At 40.7% G+C, this 24,027-nt stretch overlaps 1 protein-coding gene across 1 annotated transcript in view; it reads left to right on the top strand.

Annotated features, from left to right (window-relative positions):
* The window catches only part of LOC124608773 (protein kinase C), a 232,768-nt gene that overhangs the window by 95,114 nt on the left and 113,627 nt on the right, over positions 1–24,027 (top strand). The window contains exon 7 of the mRNA XM_047140014.1: positions 9,325–9,458. Coding sequence (XP_046995970.1) covers positions 9,325–9,458 — 134 coding nt within the window. The remainder of the gene's footprint in view (positions 1–9,324; positions 9,459–24,027) is intronic.

Raw genomic sequence — 24,027 nt, 5'->3', positions numbered from 1 at the left:
TGCAAAATGATGGTGATATTGGTTTTAGAAGATTCAGCTGCATGGTTATCAACACCCTTACAGGATTTGAGTACTATATGCAGTGAGATGAACTAAGTCTATCTTCCTGTGAAATCTTTTGAGGACAGACACTCATGGGCACATTCTAGAGACTCAGAAAACTGTCTGGCAATGACAACACGACAGCAATTGCTTAACAGTATAATAAATGGCAAGTAAAAATTACCCATTAGAATGTGCATATTTGCATATGTGTATGTGCCATTTTCCAACACTTTAATAAAACCTTATAAAATACTTAATAAAATTATAATTTGCTTAAAAAATCTAAATCTTTTTCCCATTTACATGATGTTGACTGAACTGTAAAAAAATAGGGGAAGTGCCAACTACTACATGAAGAAGTGAAAGTTGGTTAACAGTTCTGTACATGAATGTTAAAATTATTTAACTTAAATTAGGCTGTTCCAACACTGCCCCAGGGGCACAGGGCTGGAGAACACCAGTCAGCTTGCTCATGGGGAGGCATAGCTAGTGTAGGCCACCCACCAAGTGTCCCTATTGCACAGGTTCTTCAAATACTCAAACAACTTATCCACCACTGTCCACAGTTGTAAGGCTGGGGTAGTGTGGTTGTGTATGCTGCAGCCCAGCTACCTGACTTCCCGCACCTCAGCTGTTTGCCCACCACTGTCCACTGGTGGACACTCAAGCTGGAACAGCCTGATTTAAATAAACACTCGATACACAGTCAGAACTGTAAATTTATGATTCAGATAATCATTGGTGGTTCAGTAACTGGCTAAATACGATGAACCAGCCACTTTGAGACACATTAAAAAACTCTAGCACTCCCATGAGAGGGCCATCTTCTGTGTGGCGGGTGGGAGGGCTTGTATGTCCAGCAAAATTGAGAGCTTTGCTGGAAGTAGCATAGCTACTGGGGGCTGGGTGTGAGACTAACACTGCCATCTCATAAAATGGAATTGTTGCGGGTACCACACATCGGACTCTGAAGGATACGACTATGGGGCAGTGAACAGGCAAGGAAATAGGTTAATGAGAAGGAAAATGGATATTATTATAGCCAGATGGAATGAGAGGCCTGGCAAATTGCAAAAAATTAGAGACTAAATGGATAAATATAGAGTGAAAGTAGCAGCACTACAAGAACTACTACAGAAAGGACAGGGAGTGAATACATCAGGGAAACATAAACTGATGTATAGTGTGGGTTATAGAGGTCATTATGCAACTGCAGCCTTTCTTGCACATATTAGAATTAATTTTAATACCTTCAGCTGCTGACGGGCATTGATATATATCAACAGGGACAGGTGAAAGTGTGTGCCCCAGCCGGGACTCGATTCTGGGATCTCCTGCTTACATGGCAGATGCTCTATCCATCTGAGCCATCGAGGACACAGAGGATAGTGCGACTGCAGGAACTATCTCATGCATGCCTCCCGCAAGACCCACATTCTCACCTTGTATGTCCACACACTACATTCCCAGTGTCCCACACCAACACACTCATTACTGGTGGAAGACATTCTTACCAAGTCCCATAAGAGTTTGGGAAATATGTGTGCATCTGCACAGAAGGAGAAGGTCATGGCCAGTATTGCCAGAACTGTATACTTATATGGATATGATGTCTGTTCTTTTGGACATGTCCAAAAGAACAGACACCATGTTCCTTGAGGCTTTCCCGATGGAAATGTTGTATATATGGTTCTCGGGCGAGACATCAGGTGTCATAGTGAAAACTCCACAATATTTCATCAGCGCAACTGCCCGACATCTTCAGGTGTGATGAACACACTGCTAAGGCATGACTAGAGCCCCCTATTTATGCCAGTCTTAGGCAGGAAGTGCGCATGCGTGGAAGGCACCCAATTCGATGGCCAATACCGATGATATCAACCGATAGCTGGAAGGACAGCAACGCCACCTACAAGAAGAAGAACCAAAGACTTTGACGCACGCACGGAGGCTGCCACTGCTGCTCTGTGCTGCCATCGGCCGCCCCAGCAACCTCTGTCAGTAGCCGCAAGCAAAAATGCGTGTTCGCGTAAGGCACGTGACTATCCTCCCACTGTCAACAGAATATTTATGTTGCTGGCAAATCCCCATCCGACGTATGACCAATAGTACTCCTCTCTGCTCGATACGACTTCAATATGGCTACTGCTGGATCCCAAGCTGTACTGAGCTGAAAGCCCGTGTCTCTGTTTACAAGATTTGTCAAGCTACACTGCTTCCTTAATAAAACTGTCGCAGTACGAACTCGTCAACGCGAGAATTTTGGTGTGTTGATAATTCATAGAATGGCCTGCACTGAGACAACGCTCAGCCACTGCAGACATCTCTGGTTGCTTCAGATGAGTATAGCGTCAGTGTTCAGTATATCTCTCATCTACAGTGCGACAAGTTTGTCCAATGTACGACATGCCACAGCTACAAGGAATCTCGTGAACACCAGGTCTTCTTAGGCCAAAGCTGTCCTTAGATGAGCCCAAGAGAGCTCTGAGTTTTGCCGGAGGACGAAAGACACATTTAACTTTATGCCTCTTCAATAAGCTTCCTATTTTTGAAGACACACCGCCGATGTATGGCAAGATGACCATTCCCCTTTGTTCTTCGCCTTCTTCCAGTTCCTCTTGTTGGGTAACCTGCTTCGGGTGTAAGGCACAGCAAATCTTCCATTTGGAATATCCATTTTGTTGGAAAGTGGTACGCAGATGGAGTAGTTCATTGGATAAGCTGTCTGAGTCTGATATGGCTCGTGCTCTGTGAACCAACATCTTAAGTACGCCACTTCATTGTGAAGGATGGTGACAACTGGTGGCCTGTAAGTATAAGTCTGTGTGTGTTGGTTTACGGTACACTGCGTGACCTAATGTGCCATCTTCTTTTCTCCGTACCAACATGTCCAGGTATGGAAGTTCGCTGTTTTTTATTCTAATCTTATCCTCACAATCCCTGTGCAAGTGACACATATGGGGTTGTAGTATATCCCTAAAGTAATCATTTAAAGCCGATTCTTGAAACTTTGTTTATAGACTTTCTTGGGATAGTCAATGTCTGTCTTCAAGAATCTGTCATTTCAATTCCTTCAGCATCTCTGTGATATTCTCCCATGGTTTAAACAAACCTGTGACTATTCATGCTGCCCTTCTCTGTATATGTTCAATACCCCTGGTCAGTCCTGTTTGGTGCTGGTCCCACATACTAAAGCAATATTGTAGGATGGGCTTCACAAGTGATTTGTACACAATCTCTTTAGTGGATTGATTGCACTTCCCCGGTATTCTACCAATAAACCAAAGTCTACCACCTGCTTTACCCATGGTTGAACCTATGTGATCATTCTATTTCATATCTGTACGAAGTGTTACGCCCTGGTATTTGTATGAGTTGGCTGATTTCAGCAGTGAGTCATCAGTATTATAGTCATAGGATACTACTTTTTTTTCATTTTGTGAAGTACACAATTTTAAATTTCTGAACATTTAGAGCAAGTTGCCAATCTCCGCACCATGTTGAAATCTTATCAAGATCTTACTGAATATTTATGTAGCTTCTCACAGATAGTACTTCATTATAAATAACTGCATCATCTGCAAAAAGCCTGATTTTACTGTTAACATTGTCTGCCTGGTCATTAACATACAACATGAACAGCAAGGGTCTCAACACCAAAGTTCGTTTTACACCTGACGATTACTCTCCATCCGAGATAACATGCTGTATCCTGCTTACCAAAAAGTCCTCAATCCAGTCATAAATTTTGCTTGACACCCCATTGATTGTTCTTTTGACAATAAGTGTAGGTGCAGTACTGAGCCAAATGCTTTTCAGAATCTACTTGGTTGCCTTGATCCAAAGCTTCCAGTGTGAGAAATTTGAGATTTGGGTTCCACATGATCGATATTTTTGAAAGCCATGCTGGAGGACATTGAGAAAGTCATTCTGTTTAAGATACCTTTTGTATTTGAGCTCAGAAAATGTTCTAAGATTCTACTACAAATTGACATCAAGTAGTTTTGTGGATCACTTCTACTACCCTTCTTGTAGACATGTGTGACCTGTGCCTTTTTCCAAGAACTGGGTACAGTTTTTTGTTTGAGGGCTCTATGACAGATTACAGTGAGAAGAGGGACTAACTCAACTGCAAATTCAGTATAGAATCTGACAGGGATTCCATTGGGGCCTTCAGATTCTTTCGATTTTAATAATTTCAGCTGTTTCTCAACACCAGTGACACTAAAACTTCTTTATTCATATTTTCAGTGGTACAAGAATTAAATTGGAGCAATTATCCTGGATTTTCCTTTGTAAAGGAACATTTGAAAATGGAGTTCAGCATTTCAGCTTTTGCTTTGCTACCTTCAATTTCAACGCCTCTCTCATTCCTGCCATGCCTTTTGGTATTGTCCTTCAGACCAGTTACTCATAACTCTCCTCCTCAACCATGAGGTAGTAGCAGGACATAGTATTCTATTACATTTGCTGCAAGCATCCCTGCCTGCTGTGTTAGATTTCTCATTTGCCTGGTTTCCCCAGCACAATGATATTTCCTTCCTTTGCCATTGTAGTACAGGAAAGGTATCTTGTATGTTTTAGTTCACTTTGATTGCTGACTTTGTTTCCTGATGGTCTGTAGGGCAATTAGAAAATCAGAACAGATAAGAAATTTATTCTGTCAATTGTAGATTGTATCTCAACTGCTCTAGCACTTGTAAGACTATGTAGAGTTCTCCATCAAAGACTGTAAATTAATCTGGAAGTTGAATCCTAAAGACAATGCCAGGGGAAAATTCTGAGCAGCCAACAGTGTGGCCTCGCCCAGACCCATCAGTGTAAATAACAACTAAATTTTGGAACGCATCTAAAAATATGGGGAATGAAGTCCAAGGTTTTCAGAAAGGTAGGTTGTGCAGCTCCAATACAGTACAGACACAGTTGAGCTGCAGCCAAACAGTGGCTCCGTAAAACAACAGAGAGGATCTGCCAGCTTCCCAGGCTCTGCCATTAGGATACTTTAAGATGTTTACATTCTTTGGAGCTCTTGTCTTGGGAGGTCTCAGGTGTAGCAACAAGGTGAGATTCTCATAAAAGATGAGGCTCAGAGACTTTACTGACTCCTGAAAGCTATGAATGGTGTCTCCCAGTTGCACTTCATGTTGGGCAAGGCCACACTGTGCACAATTAAAATTGACACTGACATATTTATGTAGGAAAAATTTTTGCCAGTGATTTTGCCTATAATTCAAGTTTTGTTAATGTCAATTAAAGCTGTCAAGCAGTCATCTTGAGCCTAGGAGATGAACAAAAGATTGAAAAATCATTCACAAAAGGAGAGTAATGGTTAGATCTCCTGACTGCAGACACTACATTCTTTATGGCTATTGAAAAAAGTAGAAAACTGGACATACTTGGCTGAGGGACACCATTCTCCAGGGTAAATAGGTCTGACACTGCATTGCCAACCTTGAATCCAAAATACTGTCCTGAAAGAGAGGGTCCCATTGCAATGGAAAGACAACCCCCGAAGCCCCATTCATACAGTTGTCAGACAGTAGTGTCACAGGCATTTTCAATATGAAAAAAATATTTCTGTCAAGCGCTGCCTACACAAGAAGGTCTCTTGCCTGACTGCTGCCATGCATTAGATTGTTGAGTGTTGAGTGGTACCTACAACAAACACACTGAAAGAAAATGAGAAGATTTTTGTTTTATAAGTCCGTACTAAGTGGTTGTTCATCATCATTCCAATGTTTTCCCTGCGCAACTGTTAATGCTACAATGTAATAACTTCTTGGGGTCATGTGATGCTTCATGGGTTTCTTACTTCCTGCCACACCTTTTGGTATTGTCCTTCAGACCAGTTTTGTTAAAAGGCATGAGGAACAACTTCTTCAACTCAGTATTCAAATGTTCAACATCTCGTTATGTACCTTTCTTGGTTGTGGTGGTGTTTGTAAGCCATAGATGACATGTGCTCTAATTCCTCCATACAAAAGATACAGCTGTGCTCTGTGTTGGAGTGTGGGATCATGATTGGCATTAATAATTTGTTCGAAGTATTTTCTCATTATTTGTCCAACAGTCTCTAATGTAGCAATTAGAGCACCGGTGTCCTGTGTGGTCACTGTGATGTATGCATTGCCTGTCTCTATGATCCTTCTAATCAATTCCTATATCTTTGCTGATAGTGTGGAATGGGTAATAGAAGTAAGAATTCCTCTCATGGCTGCTTTTTGTGCTTTCTGATAATACACAGAGACTTTACCCAAACAGTGCAAAAGGTTGCAAGAGTGTCAGCAGATGGATTATGACGGAACTTTTGTAGTGCTATGCCATGTCCCTGATGCCTAATAGCACTACTTGTTCCCCATGGGGTGACCATCTTCAGATTTCACACCGGACTTCAGGACAGACACAACAGCAATTATGTGGATACTAGTGACATTTTCTACCATATTGATGACGGGCTGGTGTTCAAATGAGCCAGGTTGCTTTAAAATGTACAGGTGGCATTGCATAACATCCACTATGGTGTACTGGTGACAGGTGCTAGTTTGAACATGGCAGGTGACCCAAATGGGAAAATGGTCACTCGAGAGCAAGACCTCTACCACTTCCCAAAGGACCATATCAGCAAATATAGGAGAGCAAAGCAACAGGTCAATGGCTGTGAATGATATTTTTGCAGATTGAAGTGTGTCACTTTCACTGTACTAAAGAGGCAGACATTGTTTTGCAAGAATAACCTACCCACTGCTTACCCCTAGGACAAGAGTATGTTGAGCTCTATTCCACATCATGTACATTGAAATCTCAAAGAGGAGAAAAGGGAGGGGCTGTACATGGATGAGGGGATGAGGTCCTCAATGGCTTCATTATCCACAAGGAGATATAGGGAGCAGACAATTATTCTTCATGTTTTGTAAACCTGACCAGCTGCTGCTTGGTGCTGGGCTATAACGGTAACAAGTACAGAATGGCATGTGTTGTGGATGAATACAACCGCTCCACCCTTAGTCCCTCACCATCTGTATAATTCTTCCTGTGTATATTGTTGTCTTTAAAGAAAGAGTTGCCAAGGTTTAAAAGGTGTCTGTTGTATGCAGAGGCATAAGGGCCCATCTTGTGTTAAAAGATTTACTTCTTTCACATGTTTTCTTAACAATGAAAATAATCAATTTTTGAAAATATAATTTAATTGGATAGATAAGAAAATCAAGTTTTGATGATGTGATGTAACTGAGTAGATAAAACCTTTTTTTAATGTGTGTATTCTCCTGCCGCCGCTTGGTGAGTAGATTTTTTATCCATCCAGTTACAAGTTTTGATGATGTGATGTAACTGAATAGATAAAACCTTTTTTTAATGTGTGTATTCTCCTGCCGCCGCTTGGTGAGTAGATTTTTTTATCCATCCAGTTACAAGTTTTCTTAACCCATTAACATTCCACTGCAGTGTAGGCACCAATAATCAGAAGGAGTTTTCTTTCACCCTATCTCTCTTTTTGGTGACACATATGGGACAGTTAGTGGAGAAGTAGAATGACTTCATGCTTCATCATTGTAAATTTCCAGTTTCCAATTCCTGCTCTGAACAAAACGATGATCTGAGCAATTTACTCAGAGTTCTGGCACTGAAGACAATGATGCTACTTTGTGGGCAACTTTCCTGTAGTTACTACATTTGCCTTGCCATTACACCCTACTGTGGTGTGACAGTGTATTTGACATCAATAGCACCATATCGAGTTACGTACATGAGTCATATCTCCAACACAATGAATCTTGCATTAATATGCTCTGAAAAGGTAGACCAATCGAATTTTGGGATGAAACTGGCAGTCTTCTGCTGCTTAGTGTTCTCTCTCCTCACATGTTTCTATTACACTTTGTATTTCCCAATCTTTTTGCAGTTCATTAGTGTCCATGTTAAAGTGATTGTAGTGGTTGGAGGATGTGATAAAGAGCTGAAAGGAAAGATGATTAAGGTTTATTGTCCCATGCTGACAAAGTGATTTGAGGCAGAGCCCAATAACACAAATGTAGAAAATGAAACTGACCATCTTACCATTCACCTAAATCAATTTAAGGAAAGCAATTAACACCAAAGCTTGGATGGCTGGTTGGGAATTTGAAAATAAATTTGGAGTGAAGGAACATTTGAAATAATGTTCTGACAAGGTTTGATACTCACACCTGTTTTTCACCTACATGAATCATTTACCAAATACATTGGAGAACTAATCAAAAATTGGTATGTTTGTGAACGGTAAAACTGTACTCGTAAGGAGCCCAAAGACATCCATACCCAACACAGCTAGGAGAATAGTGGAACAGGTTTGCATCTGGTTCACAACAAACAAGCCTAAATTTTACAGAAATCCATATTATATGATACCAAACAAATAACAACAGATTACAGATACCAGAAATAGATATCAACAGGCACACCATAAAGGAAACTCAGTTTGTAAAATTTCAATGCATGCAGATGTGCAAGAAAATGAGGTGATACATGCATGTTATTAAGTCCACCAGAAAGCCTAGTTGTGTCTGCTTTGCAGTTAGAATCCTCTCTCATTGTGTTACTCTCCAGATGAAATTACTAACAAACTTTCATTCAGTACTGTCTTATAGCATATTCTTCTGTGACAATACAGCTGAAGTAACAAAAATGCACAGTATGAATTTTATGTAAAGCTCAAAGGCAAACATCTTCCTCCTTAGCAACCTTCAAATTATTACACTCATGTGCTAACACATTTATTCCCTAGTGGTACATGTGGTCAACCATAAGAGTGAATGAGGATGAGCTGTGAAAGTGACGAACACAATACTAGAAGTGGAAGTAATTTCCAAGCCTGTGTAGGATTCAGAAATGAGTGCCATATTCTGCTGCAAAATTCTTTAACAAATTGCCAGCAGATGTGGGCATAAAAGTAAAATAGTGCCTTATTAGATTTGCCTATTCTTTAAAAAAATATTTGGACTGAAGGATGTAAATTCTGGTTAAAGCGAATGTTCACATTAAACAGACTTCAAAATTACAGGAAACATAAACATCTGTCTGTGTAGTACACAGTAGATTTAAATAAATGCTTGTCTACCACTTAATTCCTCTAATATATGGTGAATGGTGAGTGGTCACCTTTGCTCTTACCATTATATGAATCACAAACTTCAAATTTAAAAATCTTGCCTATGAAATGGCATTGGTGTAATTAATCAGATTTATTTCTGTCTGTGTTTGTGTATGGTATTATAGTTTTAACACACACCTTTCTCTTTCTAGTATGCAACATGAACATTCATAAAAGGTGTCAAAAGAATGTTGCGAACAACTGTGGCATTGACACAAAACAAATGGCAGAAATTTTGGCTGCCATGGGCATCACTACTGACAAGCTGACACCTCCAAGGCCAAAGGTAGACATTTTGAGGATGTAACTGTTTAAAAATATTTACTTCTGTTACATTATTTTATAACACAGTGTGCTATTTATCTGCTTTTTGCATATATGTGTGTGTGTTCTCAAATATGCATAAGTGAACTTATGGGGATTGACTCAAGTCAGGAACTGAGACCATGAAATCTTTTGCACAAGGTATAAATAGATCACTACTTGCAATGAAAACAATGAAAAACTATGAGAGCACTTATGCATAACTATTCACCCAGCTCTTAATCCTTTCTCATAATCTATTGGTAACATTTTAGTTATGAAATGATTCCCATTTATTTCTAAACGTAGAGGTATTGGTGAATAACATTTGTATTCCAATTCTTTCATAGAAATATACTGATCATTCTGTTATGGTGAGCTGAGAAATAATGCCATAAAGTTGTTTAAGTGAAAACTCTTAAGGCTTTTTAAATAAAACAAATGCTATTAACATTCTACATTTTTGTTCTTCATGTCTACATATTTATTTCTCAACATACTCATCCTGATGATGAACACATTTTTCCCAACAAGAGACCAGTTTGTTGATATGTCATGTTTGACTTTGTTGATGGAGCCACATCCTCACCTTTGCTTACACTGATTCATCACTATCAACACGACGCCCTTGAAGGTGTTTTTTAAGTTTTATAAACAGCTGAAAATTGGATGGGACCAAGTCAGGACAGTATGGAGGATGATTGATGACAGTGAATCCAAGCCATCAGATTGCTGCAAATGTTGCAGGACTCATTCTGGCATTGTCAAGCTGAAGGAGAGGGTGCTCCACACATGGAGGAACTATTCGAATTTAAGCTGTTTCTCATGCACCAATGTACTTACATTATGTACTGCCATGTTGACAGCTGCAATTCAGAATCCTCTAGCAGCAGAGGCCTGCAAATGTGTAGACATGAAGACTAAAGATATAGAATGTTAATAACATTTGTTTTATTTAAAAAGCTTTAAGCCTTTTCACATAAAAAATCCAGAGGTACTTTTCAGCATGCCCTTGTACAAGTGGCAAAGGATACGATATGGCTCAAAGTAGCATTTTAGTAACATTTTTGATAGTCCCACTATCTGCACATGTGTAAAAACTCATACCAAGTCTTCCAAGCTGAATCTCACTGAGCATTGCTTGGTGTTATAATGCCCTCAGTCCTTCTCCTAGGCATCCAGGGATTTTATGCATGCCAGCCATCTCTCTTCTGCAATTCTGATGATGAGGTGTTTCATACAGGGTGTTACAAAAAGGTACAGCCAAACTTTCAGGAAACATTCCTCACACACAAAGAAAGAAAATATGTTATCTGGACATGTGTCCGGAAACGCTTACTTTCCATGTTAGAGCTCATTTTATTACTTCTCTTCAAATCACATTAATCATGGAATGGAAACATACAGCAACAGAATGTACCAGTGTGACTTCAAACACTTTGTTACAGGAAATGTTCAAAATGTCCTGCATTAGCGAGGATACATGCATCCACCCTCCATCGCATGGAATCCCTGATGCACTGATGCAGCCCTGGAGAATGGCGTATTGTATCACAGCCGTCCACAATACGAGCATGAAGAGTCTCTATATTTGGTACCAGGGTTGCATAGACAAGAGCTTTCAAATGCCCCCATAAATGAAAGTCATGAGGTTTGAGGTCAGGAGAGCGTGGAGGCCATGGAATTGGTCCGCCTCTACCAATCCATCAGTCACCGAATCTGTTGTTGAGAAGCGTATGAACACTTTGACTGAAATGTGCAGGAGCTCCATCGTGCATGAACCACATGTTGTGTCGTACTTGTAAAGGCACATGTTCTAGCAGCACAGGTAGAGTATCCCATATGAAATCACGATAACGTGTTCCATTGAGCGTAGGTGGAACAACGTGGGGCCCAATCAAGACACCGCCAACAATGCCTGCCCAAACGTTCACAGAAAATCTGTGTTGATGACGTGATTGCACAATTGCGTGCGGATTCTCGCCAGCCCACACATGTTGATTGTGAAAATTTACAATTTGATCACATTGGAATGAAGCCTCATCCATAAAGAGAACATTTGCACTGAAATGAGGATTGACACATTGTTGGATGAACCATTCGCAGAAGTGTACCCGTGGAGGCCAATCAGCTGCTGATAGTGCCTGCACACGCTGTACATGGTACGGAAACAACTGGTTCTCCCATAGCATTCTCCATACAGTGACGTGGTCAACGTTACCTTGTACAGCAGCAACTTCTCTGACGCTGACATTAGAGTTATCATCAACTGCACGAAGAATTGCCTCATCCATTGCAGGTGTCCTCGTCATTCTAGGTCTTCCCCAGTCGCGAGTCATAGGCTGGAATGTTCTGTGCTCCCTAAGATGCCGATCAATTGCTTCGAATGTCTTCCTGTCAGGACACCTTCATTCTGGAAATCTGTCTCAATACAAACGCACCATGCCACGGCTATTGCCCTGTGCTAATCCATACATCAAATGGGCATCTGCCAACTCCGCATTTGTTAACACGTTCATGATGAACACTAACCTGTTGATGCTACATACTCATGTGCTTGAAGCTAGTACTGTAGGGCAATGAGTCGAATGTCAACACAAGCACCGAAGTCAACATTACCTTCCTTCAATTGGGCCAACTGGCGGTGAATCGAGGAAGTACAGTACACACTGACGAAACTAAAATGAGCTCTAACATGGAAATTAACATCTTTTCTTTATTTGTGTGTGAGGAATGTTTCCTGAAAGTTTGGCTGTACCTTTTTGTAACACCCTGTGTAATGATCTTGAGTATCAACCAGTTGAAACATGAACAGTGTATGCCTTGTTGGGCCTTACAACTAGTCTGTAATGTCTTGTTTCCTTTGTTACATGTGCATGTCATAAAGGGCAGTGCTTTATCCCAACCCCTCTATTGAACATAACTGTACATTCAGATCTTTCTGCTGGTGTCTTATTAAAGTGTTCTGTGAGGTCATGGGAGACAAATTGTCTCTTGTGGATGATGTTGCAATGTGAAATTAACTCTGATATTGGTCTCAACTGGAAACGTTTCCACAACCAGAGACCATCACACAGGGTGCTCCGTGCTTCAAAATGATGTCTTCATGTCTTCTACAATGCACCTTGCAATTTTCAGAGCTTCAGCAGTTGGCACAGCTTTGGTGACAGCATAGCAGGTGAGGTAGTCAGTGCAGACTATTATTCTTTGATTACCATTTGTCAACTTTGCGAACCTCCCCAAGAGGTCAATTCTAATCCTGTGGAATGGTGATGCTGCAGGTGGAATTGGTATCAGATACCCTGGAAGTAATTGTGACACACTCTTCCCTCACTGGTACTCTTTACAGTGGCTCACAAAGTGTCTAATGGATTGGTCAAGCCCTGGCCAGTGATACTTGTGTGTGATCCTGTTTGAATCTTCCTGAATCACAGGTGATCATGGAAATACTTCACGATAGCTGGCCATAGATGAGCTGGAATCATGAGCAACCATTTCCACCTTTTTGGCTCGTAGTCCTCATATCCTCATATACAATGATCTGTGTATGAAATGGATCCTCCTTTGTTCGGTTCCTCCTACTTCAAGGTTTATAAGGTTTTCAGCAATGCTGAATCTTGCACCTTTTCAGCACCAATGTCATTTGATGCAGCGGCATCTGTGATTTATTCATGTTGTAGTGTTCTGCCAAAGGATTCCTTAAAAGGCAGTTAGTGTCTTTATGTTTGCTATTGTATTTTGCTGTGACATTATACACTAAGGCATCAGTGCCCATCTTGCCAGTTGATCTGATGTATCCTTCAGGCAAGTCAGCCAGCAAGGAGAATAGTGATTCCTCAGTGCAGTGAATGGTTTGCCAAATATAAACAGCTGCAACTTGTTGATTGCCCAGACAAGTGCAAGGCACTTTTTCTACCTTGTAGAGTAGTTCATCTCAGACTTGGAGAATACTCTGGAAGCATAAGCTGTCATCTTTTCAGCACCTTCCTGAATTTGTATTAGAACTGCACCTATCCCAGAACTGCTAGCATTGGTGTAAAGTTCTATCTTGACATTCCCATCATGTGATGTTAGGACTGGAGAAGATGTTAGTGCCACCTTAAGAACAAGGAACGATGTTTTTGTACCCTGTTCCAAGAGAATTTGGTGCCCTGCTGCAATAATTCTTGCAAGGGACATGCCTTGGTATAGAAGTCTTTATGGATTACCAATAATACAAGCACATTCTGAGAAAACTTCTCATGTCACATATGTGCTGAGGAGGCCAAATATATGTGACTGCTCTTATTTTCTCTGGAGGAGGACAAACACCATGACCATTAACTAAATGCCCCAAGCTTTTTATTTCTTCAGAGATGAAGAGCCAGTTATTCATATTCAGGCAGAGACCTGTGGTCTGAACACAGTTCAGTATGGTACTCAACTGGCTTGGATGTTATTCAGATGTCATAAAAAGAAAATTATATCATCCAGGCAGCAAAGACAGGTCATATATTTAAGGTGTTGACGCAAGTTATCCATGATGTGCTTGAAGGTTGTTGGAGCACCAGATAGTCCAAATGGCACAACTCTGACCCATAGAGGCTCTCAGGTGATATGAAGGCAGTCTTTCCCTAGTCAGCCTCATCAACCTTGATTTGCCGGTAGCTTGTCTGCATGACCACAGTTGAAAAATGCTTTGCCCCTTTAAGAGGTCTGAGGTGTCATCAACAAGCAACAATCAGTAGACATGTTTTTTGTGGTTTTATTCAGTCATCAGTGCTCGACGCAGAAATGCCATGGGCTATCCTTCTTGTTCACATGGACCACAAGAGACAGCCAAGGACACTCTGAAGTTTCAAGAATGTCATCTTGCACCACCTTTTCCACTTCTTCCAGAATTATCCGTTGTTCAGCCGGTGACACTCTATATGAGTTCTGGATAATTGGTAGCTGATCCCCAGTATTGATATGGTGTTTTACCATGGAGCACTTGGCCTTATCTTTTGCCCTCCCCCCTCCCCCAAAGATTTGAAAGCGTAAAAAAGTGACACTGAATGGTTAACACTCACCAACATTGTTCCTCAGTCAGGCCAGATTGTGTTGGCAGTTTGATAGTAGCTTCCTCCACTGTATTGTCTGCAGAGTTAGTGGAGCACAGTTCTTCATTAATGGCATTGAACTGTTCAGCCAGGATTGGTTTGGCTGTCCCTACTCACATATGTTTAGGGATGAGTTGTGGCTACTCATGATAATTAGTGATCCAAAGTTCTTGACCACCTGCAATGCTTATGATTATTACTAGTACATAATTTTTTTGTGAGACTTGAGCAGCTTTCTGCAATTGACAAAAGCTTCACAGTTTACCTGAGCATCTACATTGATAACTGGAACTCATCTCATTGATGACAGCAGATAACAATGTCTTCAGTGGCAAACAAGCGTGCAGATCAAGTTTTATTATGTGTCCTTGTTGGAATAGCTGTGTCAGTCTGATCTTCCACAGTCTATGACTGCTTTTGACACCTGCAAGAAGTCTCATCCAAGAAAAACATGAATACTTTCTGTTAAAATGACAAATTCTAAGGGCTGTGTTCTGTCACTGATATTTGTTCTTGCAACACATATTCTGTTGGTTGTTAATATGTTCTATTTGTTGCCTTCAAGACAATCACTTTCAAATTGTGGAACATAGACCTCTATAGTTGGTGATGAAAAGCATTCATCATTTCAGAAAGAATAGTCAACACTTGGACAGGTTGGCCCTGATGATGACATTGATGAGATTCCCTAACATCTTGGTAAATCGTCCATGGAGGATTTTCATCTTTGATGGCCTCACCTCCATAGATGGTCACCTTGCTTAGTTTTCCTGAATTTGGCAACTAGGTAAGTAGTTGGTACCTCCGCATGGCTATGGAAAACTGCTGAAGCATGTTGCGGGATGACCTCATCCTGGGTATGTCAATGGGCTTCATCACACAGGTCAACATTATCATCTGGAGTTGACTAGTATGACTAGGACTGCTGTGACTGTTGTCATCTGTACCATAATCACCATGGAACACTCATTTTCTTTCTGTGCAGTAGTGTACAATGTGCAGTGTCCAATGTGCCCAAAGTGTCATGGCTGCTGTTGCTTGTGTATTCAGACTGACATTTCTGGCTGCCATAAACTACTGTATCTATCCTCTTCGTACCTACTGTATGAGAGAGGTGAGATCACAGTGGTCTCCCACAGCTGTCATAGGTACCATATTTGAGATTCATCGGACACTTTTTATTTTGCATTTCCTCGATGGGCGGGCACCACTAGAATTCCTCTGTCATTGTGACATTCTTTACCAGAAGAGTCTGATGCATGTCTTGTGGAATTCCTTTCACCAAGTGTTAGATTTTGTCAGCTATTGTCAAGACTGGATTCAAAAGATAGCACATGGCCAAACAAATCTTTATGTAAGTCTGTGTCATTTCCCTATGATGTTCGTCACAGTCTTTCAGTTGTTTTTCCACTAAACGGACTTGCTGCTGATTGTCATCAAATGTTTTCTTCGGTTCGGCCTGGAATTTGTCCCAGATATCAAGCTCCCCTTCATTGTTCTCAGTCCCCTGACGGGCTCTCTCATCCATTTGTCAAACGCATCAAGCTTTCCCACCTCTTGCATTCAGCAACTCGGTTGAATCCTTTCAGCCACTTTGTCTGGTCCTTACCAGCATTTACAGAAAGCAGTGATGGATTTTTGATGAGCATTGCCTAATTGAAGCCATGATGATGTAGATGTCTTCAAGTACCTGTCATTTCCACCAAACCATGTCATGTCATAACAACAATCAAATCCAAATCTGGAGGCAGTGTTCTCAATGAAGTGCAACATTTAGCACTGAAAGAACATTTATTAATAACACTGATATAAAGACAGAACAGGACTGCCTCCTGGGTGGAGAATACTACAATATTTACAAATATTGAACATTCCAGAATATGGAAACATTACAAATGTTGAGCTCTTCACTCTCTTTCAACTAATAAAATTTGTGAAACTTCCTGGCAGATTAAAACTGTGCACCAGTCCAGGACTTGAACCCAGGACCTTTGCCTTTTATGGGCAAGTACTCTGCCTACTGAGCTACCCAAGCACGACTCATTACCCATCCTCAGACCTTTACTTCTGCCCATGACTCTTCAGTACCATATCAGTGCACACACCACTGCAGAGTGAAAAATCTTTCTGAATAAAACGTGTGATAAAAGTTGTGCTCAAAATAGTAGAGACTCATGTAAATGTGGAACTTAAAAGAAATTTTAGCTCGAACACATGTCTAAGGTGTAGTTACACATTGCTGCTGTTATCACCCTTTGGCCAACATGGTAGTAGGATCATTAGATTTGTTCTGAGTTTCCTAGCAATTGATGAGAACTATAAAATACAGCAATGTTTGTAAGTAAAATTAATAAAAGAGGATAGTTATGTAATTGAAGATGACAAGTATTTATGACTGAAACTGAGTAAGGTTTATTTTATTAAATAGAATAGTGTTCACTTGTGAATGGTGGAATGACGATAATAGAAAAAGAATAAAAACAGTTTTGATGTGACCTTTTGTCAACAAGGTTCGTATATGGTAAAACTAGCTGTACATCAAAACTGAACACAGCAAATATCCATACCAAGCATCCATCACATGTTGTTGTTGTTGTGGTCTTCAGTCCTAAGACTGGTTTGATGCAGCTCTCCGTGCTACTCTATCCTGTGCAAGCTTCTTCATCTCCCAGTACCTACTGCAACCTACATCCTTCTGTACCTGCTTTGTGTATTCATCTCTTGGTCTCCCTCTACGATTTTTACCCCCCACGCTGCCCTCCAACGCTAAATTGGTGATCCCTTGATGCCTCAGAACATGTCCTACCAATCGATCCCTTCTTCTAGTCAAGTTGTGCCACAAGCTCCTCTTCTCCCCAATTCTATTCAATACCTCCTCATTAGTTATGTGATCTACCCATCTAATCTTCAGCATTCTTCTGTAGCACCACATTTCGAAATCTTCTATTCTCTTCCATCACATATGGACACAAAATTTCAAAGTCTGAAAACACTGTAACTTTATGAAAATTGGAATTAATGTTCATTAAATGATTCTGTTGTCATTGAAAAGTGCTAATAAAACAGTCCAATAATATATATTTAGTTTTTCATTCTTGCTACTAGCTCACGAGAAATTAATTTAAACAAACTTTATTTCACTGCAGCACATTGCACCACACTGAAAAACACTACATACAATACTTCAGCTTGCTTCAAAGTCTAATACGCATCAAAAATTATAGTTCTCACTGACTATGTATAGCAAATACTTGTGAATAATGAATTAAGGTAATATATCAAGGAAAATAATCGATGTTTGAAAACTTCCTGGCAGATTAAAACTGTGTGCCAGACCGGGTCTCAAATCCAGGACCTTTGCCTTCCATGGGCAAGTGCTCTACCAAACGACCTACCCAAGCATGACTCACAATCCTTTCTCACAGCTTTACTTCCACCAGTACCTCATCTCCTACCTTCCAAACTTCACAGAAGTTCTCTTGTGAAACTTGCAGGACTAGCACTTCCAGAAGCGAGGATACTGTGGAGACATGGCTTAGCCACAGTCCTGGGGGGGAGGGGTATTTTTTCCAGAATGAATTTTTCATTCACTCTGCAGTGGAGGGTGCACTGATTTACATCTTCCTGGCAGATTAAATCTGTGTGCTGGACTATGACTTGAACATGGGACCTTTGCCTTTCATGGACAAGTGCCCTACCAATTGAGCTACCCAAGTGTGCTCTGCAACAGGAAATTAATAACTTAGTGGAACAACTACTTCTTTGAGGGGCAAACGTACAAACAGATGAGGGGCATGGCCGTGGGAGCAAGGATGGCTCCTTCCTTCGGCAACCTTTTCATGGGTCACTTCAATGGGTACTTTCCTAGACACCACAAGCCTTCATCATCTCGCTTGGTTTAGATACATTGATGACACCTGTGACATATGGACTCATGGTGTGTCCATATTCATTGAATCTCTAAATACACTCCCCCAATTTAATTTCACATCGTCCTTTGAATTGAATTTTATTTGATCTTGTAAGATTACATTGTGTACAGTAAATGTATGTGTAATATAGGACTTGTTAAAAGTATTAACATTCATTATCACTTATTTTTCTACTCCTTTAGCTTACATTTTTACATAATTGATAATGAATAACAATACATACAAATTTAATGGCATAAGTATTCTGCAACACTGTAAAACTCTTTTTCAATGAGATAGTCTTTAAGTTTCTTTGGAAAGTCATTGTCAAGAACACTATCTTCAAGGTTTTTAGGCAGACTTCTTAGTAGTCTGATACACTAGCATTTGTAATCCAGTCCTCACGACCTTTTGTAATGTACATTATTGTTTTGTATATATACAACGATGAAAAAGATAAGATACCTAACTTCTTGAAACAGTTTCTGCACCTTTCAGAGGTCTTTCTTCTTAAAATGGTCCTAAATGCTTTTTTTTGTAATGTGTTGTTTGATTTTCCCCACACAGTCACTCCATACTGTAAGTATGGTTCAAAAAGTCCATGATACACTGTACACAGAAGATTCTTGTCTGAACACTGTGATAGCTGCATCATTCTAACAGACATTATTAATATGTTTTTTTCCATTTCAGTTCATTATCCACAAGAATACCTAAGAACCTAGCAGATTCTACTTCTTCCAGCCTTGTTCCAGCAACCTCTAAATCCATGTCTACAGCCTTCTCCTTGTTTTTAAACACTGCATACATAGTATTTTTTAAACTTATAACCAGTTCATTTTCCAACAGCCATTGAGCTGTGACATTTGCAGATATGTATGCTCTTCTCTCAATCTGTTCCATATTTTGGTCACTATTTAGTATTGTCATGTCATCAGCATACAATATTTTCTTTTCTTCCTCCTCAACACCTATATCATTAACAAAATCCTGTTCCAAATCTCATGCCACTTTCCTTGATGTTGACCTCATCCTCACTGAGGGTCAGTTCCACACTTCTGTGTGCATTAGACCAACAGACAAAAAATAACTCTTAAATTTTGGCAGTTGCCATCCTTTTCATGTCAGATGTTCCATCCCATACAGCCTTGGCATTCAAGGCAAACACTTTTGTTCAGGTGTAGACTCTTTACAGCAATACACTACCGTTCTCATCTCCACCTTCACTGGACATAATTACTTGGTGAATAGTTTTTCTGTCTAGACAATTGCATTAAATTATTAATATTGATGTGACTTGTGTAGTTTTTGGCATACAAAAACATTCTAAACTGTGATGGACTCATCTCACGGACTCATCTCACAAATGGGCTCAGTCTGTTCACTGTAGAATTAATGTAATGTTACTGGATCATGATCATGTGACAGTGAATATCCAAGATTTTTATGTAGACATATTTTATTTCTTGCCATGATACCCCTTTAGTTCTATGCATGCAGATGTGACATATTTCAGCAGCAGGGAAATCCATTGCATGTTCAGTGTCTCTCACACCATGCCTTTTACTTGGTAGCCATGAGCTGTACTTAAGCTCTGCCCCTCAGGCTGGACTATCCCCACCCTTTCTGATAGCCATGCACATCTAAAATTGAGCACGCCTGCGTGCATCTTCAGCATTCACTGCATTGCACAAACATGAGAAGTTTCAAGGCCCTTCTAGAAACAATCAACACTAAATAACAAAAATTTGTGGGTGATCAGATTTGAACTGGCAATCTGCAGCATTCCAGCCAATGATGCCAGCTGCTGCTCCGCACTGCATGCAGCACGGCACATGACAGTATAATTTGTATCCTCTTTTACAACTTGTTACCTCATTTAGTCTCTCTTTCCCTCATAATTTTCTTCTGATCTCAGCTTTATTCTTCATTCACCTCTTTAATTTGGTGTTTCCCATGATTTATCTTTTTTTCACCCTCATTTCACTACATGTTACAAAGTTACTTGTACACTGGTTAATCAACTATCTGTTCTTCAGCAGGAGTGTAATAACTTCCCAATAATTCAAATTGCATCTGTCAACTCTATTGTTTCACTTCAGTCACAATCTGTGTTATGCGTCTTTAATACATGACCCTTAACTTAGTTGCATTCTTCTTTGCAAAAACAATTCTTCAACTTTGTACATACTTATTTGTTTCCTTTTTGCTCAGTTGTGATTTAAGAAGGAGTATTTTCCCTTTGTGTCTGACTTATTTGAATAATTTTACAATGCGTAGTTCAGATTGTTGTTTTATAATATATTTAATATAAATTTTAGGTTAATATCTAAATACTGTATTAGCTTCATTTTAAACCTATTTTGACTTTAAATACACTCCTGGAAATGGAAAAAAGAACACATTGACACCGGTGTGTCAGACCCACCATACTTGTTCCGGACACTGCGAGAGGGCTGTACAAGCAATGATCACATGCACGGCACAGCGGACACACCAGGAACCGCAGTGTTGGCCGTCGAATAGCGCTAGCTGCGCAGCATTTGTGCACCGCCGCCGTCAGTGTCAGCCAGTTTGCCGTGGCATACGGAGCTCCATCGCAGTCTTTAACACTGGTAGCATGCCGCGACAGCGTGGACGTGAACCGTATGTGCAGTTGACGGACTTTGAGCGAGGGCGTATAGTGGGCATGCGGGAGGCCGGGTGGACGTACCGCCGAATTGCTCAACACGTGGGGCGTGAGGTCTCCACAGTACATCAATGTTGTCGCCAGTGGTCGGCGGAAGGTGCACGTGCCCGTCGACCTGGGACCGGACCGCAGCGACGCACGGATGCACACCAAGACCGTAGGATCCTACGCAGTGCCGTAGGGGACCGCACCACCACTTCCCAGCAAATTAGGGACACTGTTGCTCCTGGGGTATCGGCGAGGACCATTCGCAACCGTCTCCATGAAGCTGGGCTACGGTCCCGCACACCGTTAGGCCGTCTTCCGCTCACGCCCCAACATCGTACAGCCCGCCTCCAGTGGTGTCGCGACAGGCGTGAATGGAGGGACGAATGGAGACGTGTCGTCTTCTGCGATGAGAGTCGCTTCTGCCTTGGTGCCAATGATGGTCGTATGCGTGTTTGGCGCCGTGCAGGTGAGCGCCACAATCAGGACTGCATACGACCGAGGCACACAGGGCCAACACCCGGCATCATGGTGTGGGGAGCGATCTCCTACACTGGCCGTACACCACTGGTGATCGTCGAGGGGACACTGAATAGTGCACGGTACATCCAAACCGTCATCGAACCCATCATTCTACCATTCCTAGACCGGCAAGGGAACTTGCTTTTCCAACAGGACAATGCACGTCCGCATGTATCCCGTGCCACCCAACGTGCTCTAGAAGGTGTAAGTCAACTACCCTGGCCAGCAAGATCTCCGGATCTGTCCCCCATTGAGCATGTTTGGGACTGGATGAAGCGTCGTCTCACGCGGTCTGCACGTCCAGCACGAACGCTGGTCCAACTGAGGTGCCAGGTGGAAATGGCATGGCAAGCCGTTCCACAGGACTACATCCAGCATCTCTACGATCGTCTCCATGGGAGAATAGCAGCCTGCATTGCTGTGAAAGGTGGATATACACTGTACTAGTGCCGACATTGTGCATGCTCTGTTGCCTGTGTCTATGTGCCTGTGGTTCTGTCAGTGTGATCATGTGATGTATCTGACCCCAGGAATGTGTCAATAAAGTTTCCCCTTCCTGGGACAATGAATTCATGGTGTTCTTATTTCAATTTCCAGGAGTGTATTTGGATAATGATGAATGACAGGAAAAGTTGCAAATATTACTGTATTAAACTACCTGAAGCATTTTAAAAATAATTTAAGGGGTATTAAGATAGGTTATTAACAAATAGCTAGTTCATGAATGACTTCCAACTTACCCCAACCCCCCCCCCCCCTCTCTCTCTCTCTCTCTCTCTCTCTCTCTCTCTCTCTGCCCTTTTTAATGAATAACAACATTTACGTTGTTGTTAAAGAAATGATGATAAAACAAATTTTCATACTTTTTACTGGTGACTGAATAGCTGGTTTAGTGATAAGGATAATATCATATCCAATGTCTGTATATAAAAATAGGTTTCTTAGGGGGGTAGGATGTCAAACAGGACTACTTGGAGCAGGAGAGGCACCACAGGACATTTTAATTTCCACTGTCTATACTTTTACCAACAAATTTCTAAAACATTGTCAGCATGACCAGGAAGGATTCAGGATTCACACTCATAGCAGTGGAAGTTCACAAACATGACAAAATAAATTTTTTCTTATATGTGAAATTTCATCATTTTTTCAGTTACTGGTGGCAGAATTTGTTGCTATAGGTACACTTTTCTTCATAAGTAGGAGAGACCCTTCGATGAATTTTGCACAGCATACAAACCATACTTACAGGTGTATCAAACTCTATAATTTATTTAATTTATGAAAAAATGAATAAGCTGTTACATTTTAAACTTCATGTTTAGAACAAACTCAAATTTTATAGTTAATTATCTCAATTTTTACCACAGTTTTTAATAGATTTGAAAAATTCTGTAGTTTCATACACCTGTAACTATGCTTTGTATGCTGTGCAAAATTCATCAAAGAATCTCTCCTAGTTATGAAGAAAAGTGTACCTATAGGAACAAATACAGCCAATAATAAGTGAAAAAAACTGACAAAATTTCAGATATAAAAAAAAAAAATGTTGTTGAGTTTTTGAACTTCCACTGCTAATCCTGAATACTTCCTGGTCATGCTGCAAAAGTTTTATAAATTTATTTGTAAAAGTATAGACAGTGGAAATTAAAATGTCCTGTAATGCCTCTCCTGCTCCAAGTCGTCCTGTTTGACGTCCTACCCCCCTTAAAGAATGTAAAACTAGAGTTTTTGAAGATTGTAAAATCATGTAAGCAATAAGGGGTAATGCAGCATTTTAGTGCAGCGAAATAACAGGTTAGTAGAATCAGATGAAAAGACTTGAGGAACATGAAGAAAGAACATATGAGTACTGTCCTTGGCTCCTGCATTGTTGAGGTACTGTAACATCCCCTTCTCTTTTGAAATATCTAGACCACTTTCAAAGGATGCTACACCAAGAGGATTTGTAGTAGTTATCACTTGGTGATTCAGGACTCATCGACTGGTTAAGAACAGAAGCAAGGTGATACAATTAGAATTGAAATTTTCTTCATCACACAGTTTCATATTGACAGGCCACAAAAGAACTATTTAAGACTACTTTCTTACAAATATTATACTAGATATGCTACAGAGAGAGATCCAACTATTAAATCGAGTGGGTGTCACGGTGAGACAACAGTCGACTAAAAGACCTGAATAGCAGTCAGAACCGAAACCAGTACAGAACTGCTGCTGGCACACAATGCTAATTGCTATGGTTATATACCTGCATTGTTGATGCAACCAGTTACCTTCTACATTGTTGATACTAATAAATATGCTCTCCTGTGCTATGTTACTATGGAGTTTATACTACATATTTGACAACACTTGTGGCAA

Source organism: Schistocerca americana, chromosome 1 (genome assembly GCF_021461395.2).
Source record: "Schistocerca americana isolate TAMUIC-IGC-003095 chromosome 1, iqSchAmer2.1, whole genome shotgun sequence".
NCBI classification, from domain to species: Eukaryota; Metazoa; Arthropoda; class Insecta; order Orthoptera; family Acrididae; genus Schistocerca; species Schistocerca americana.
This window is presented reverse-complemented; position numbering and strand designations above follow the sequence as displayed.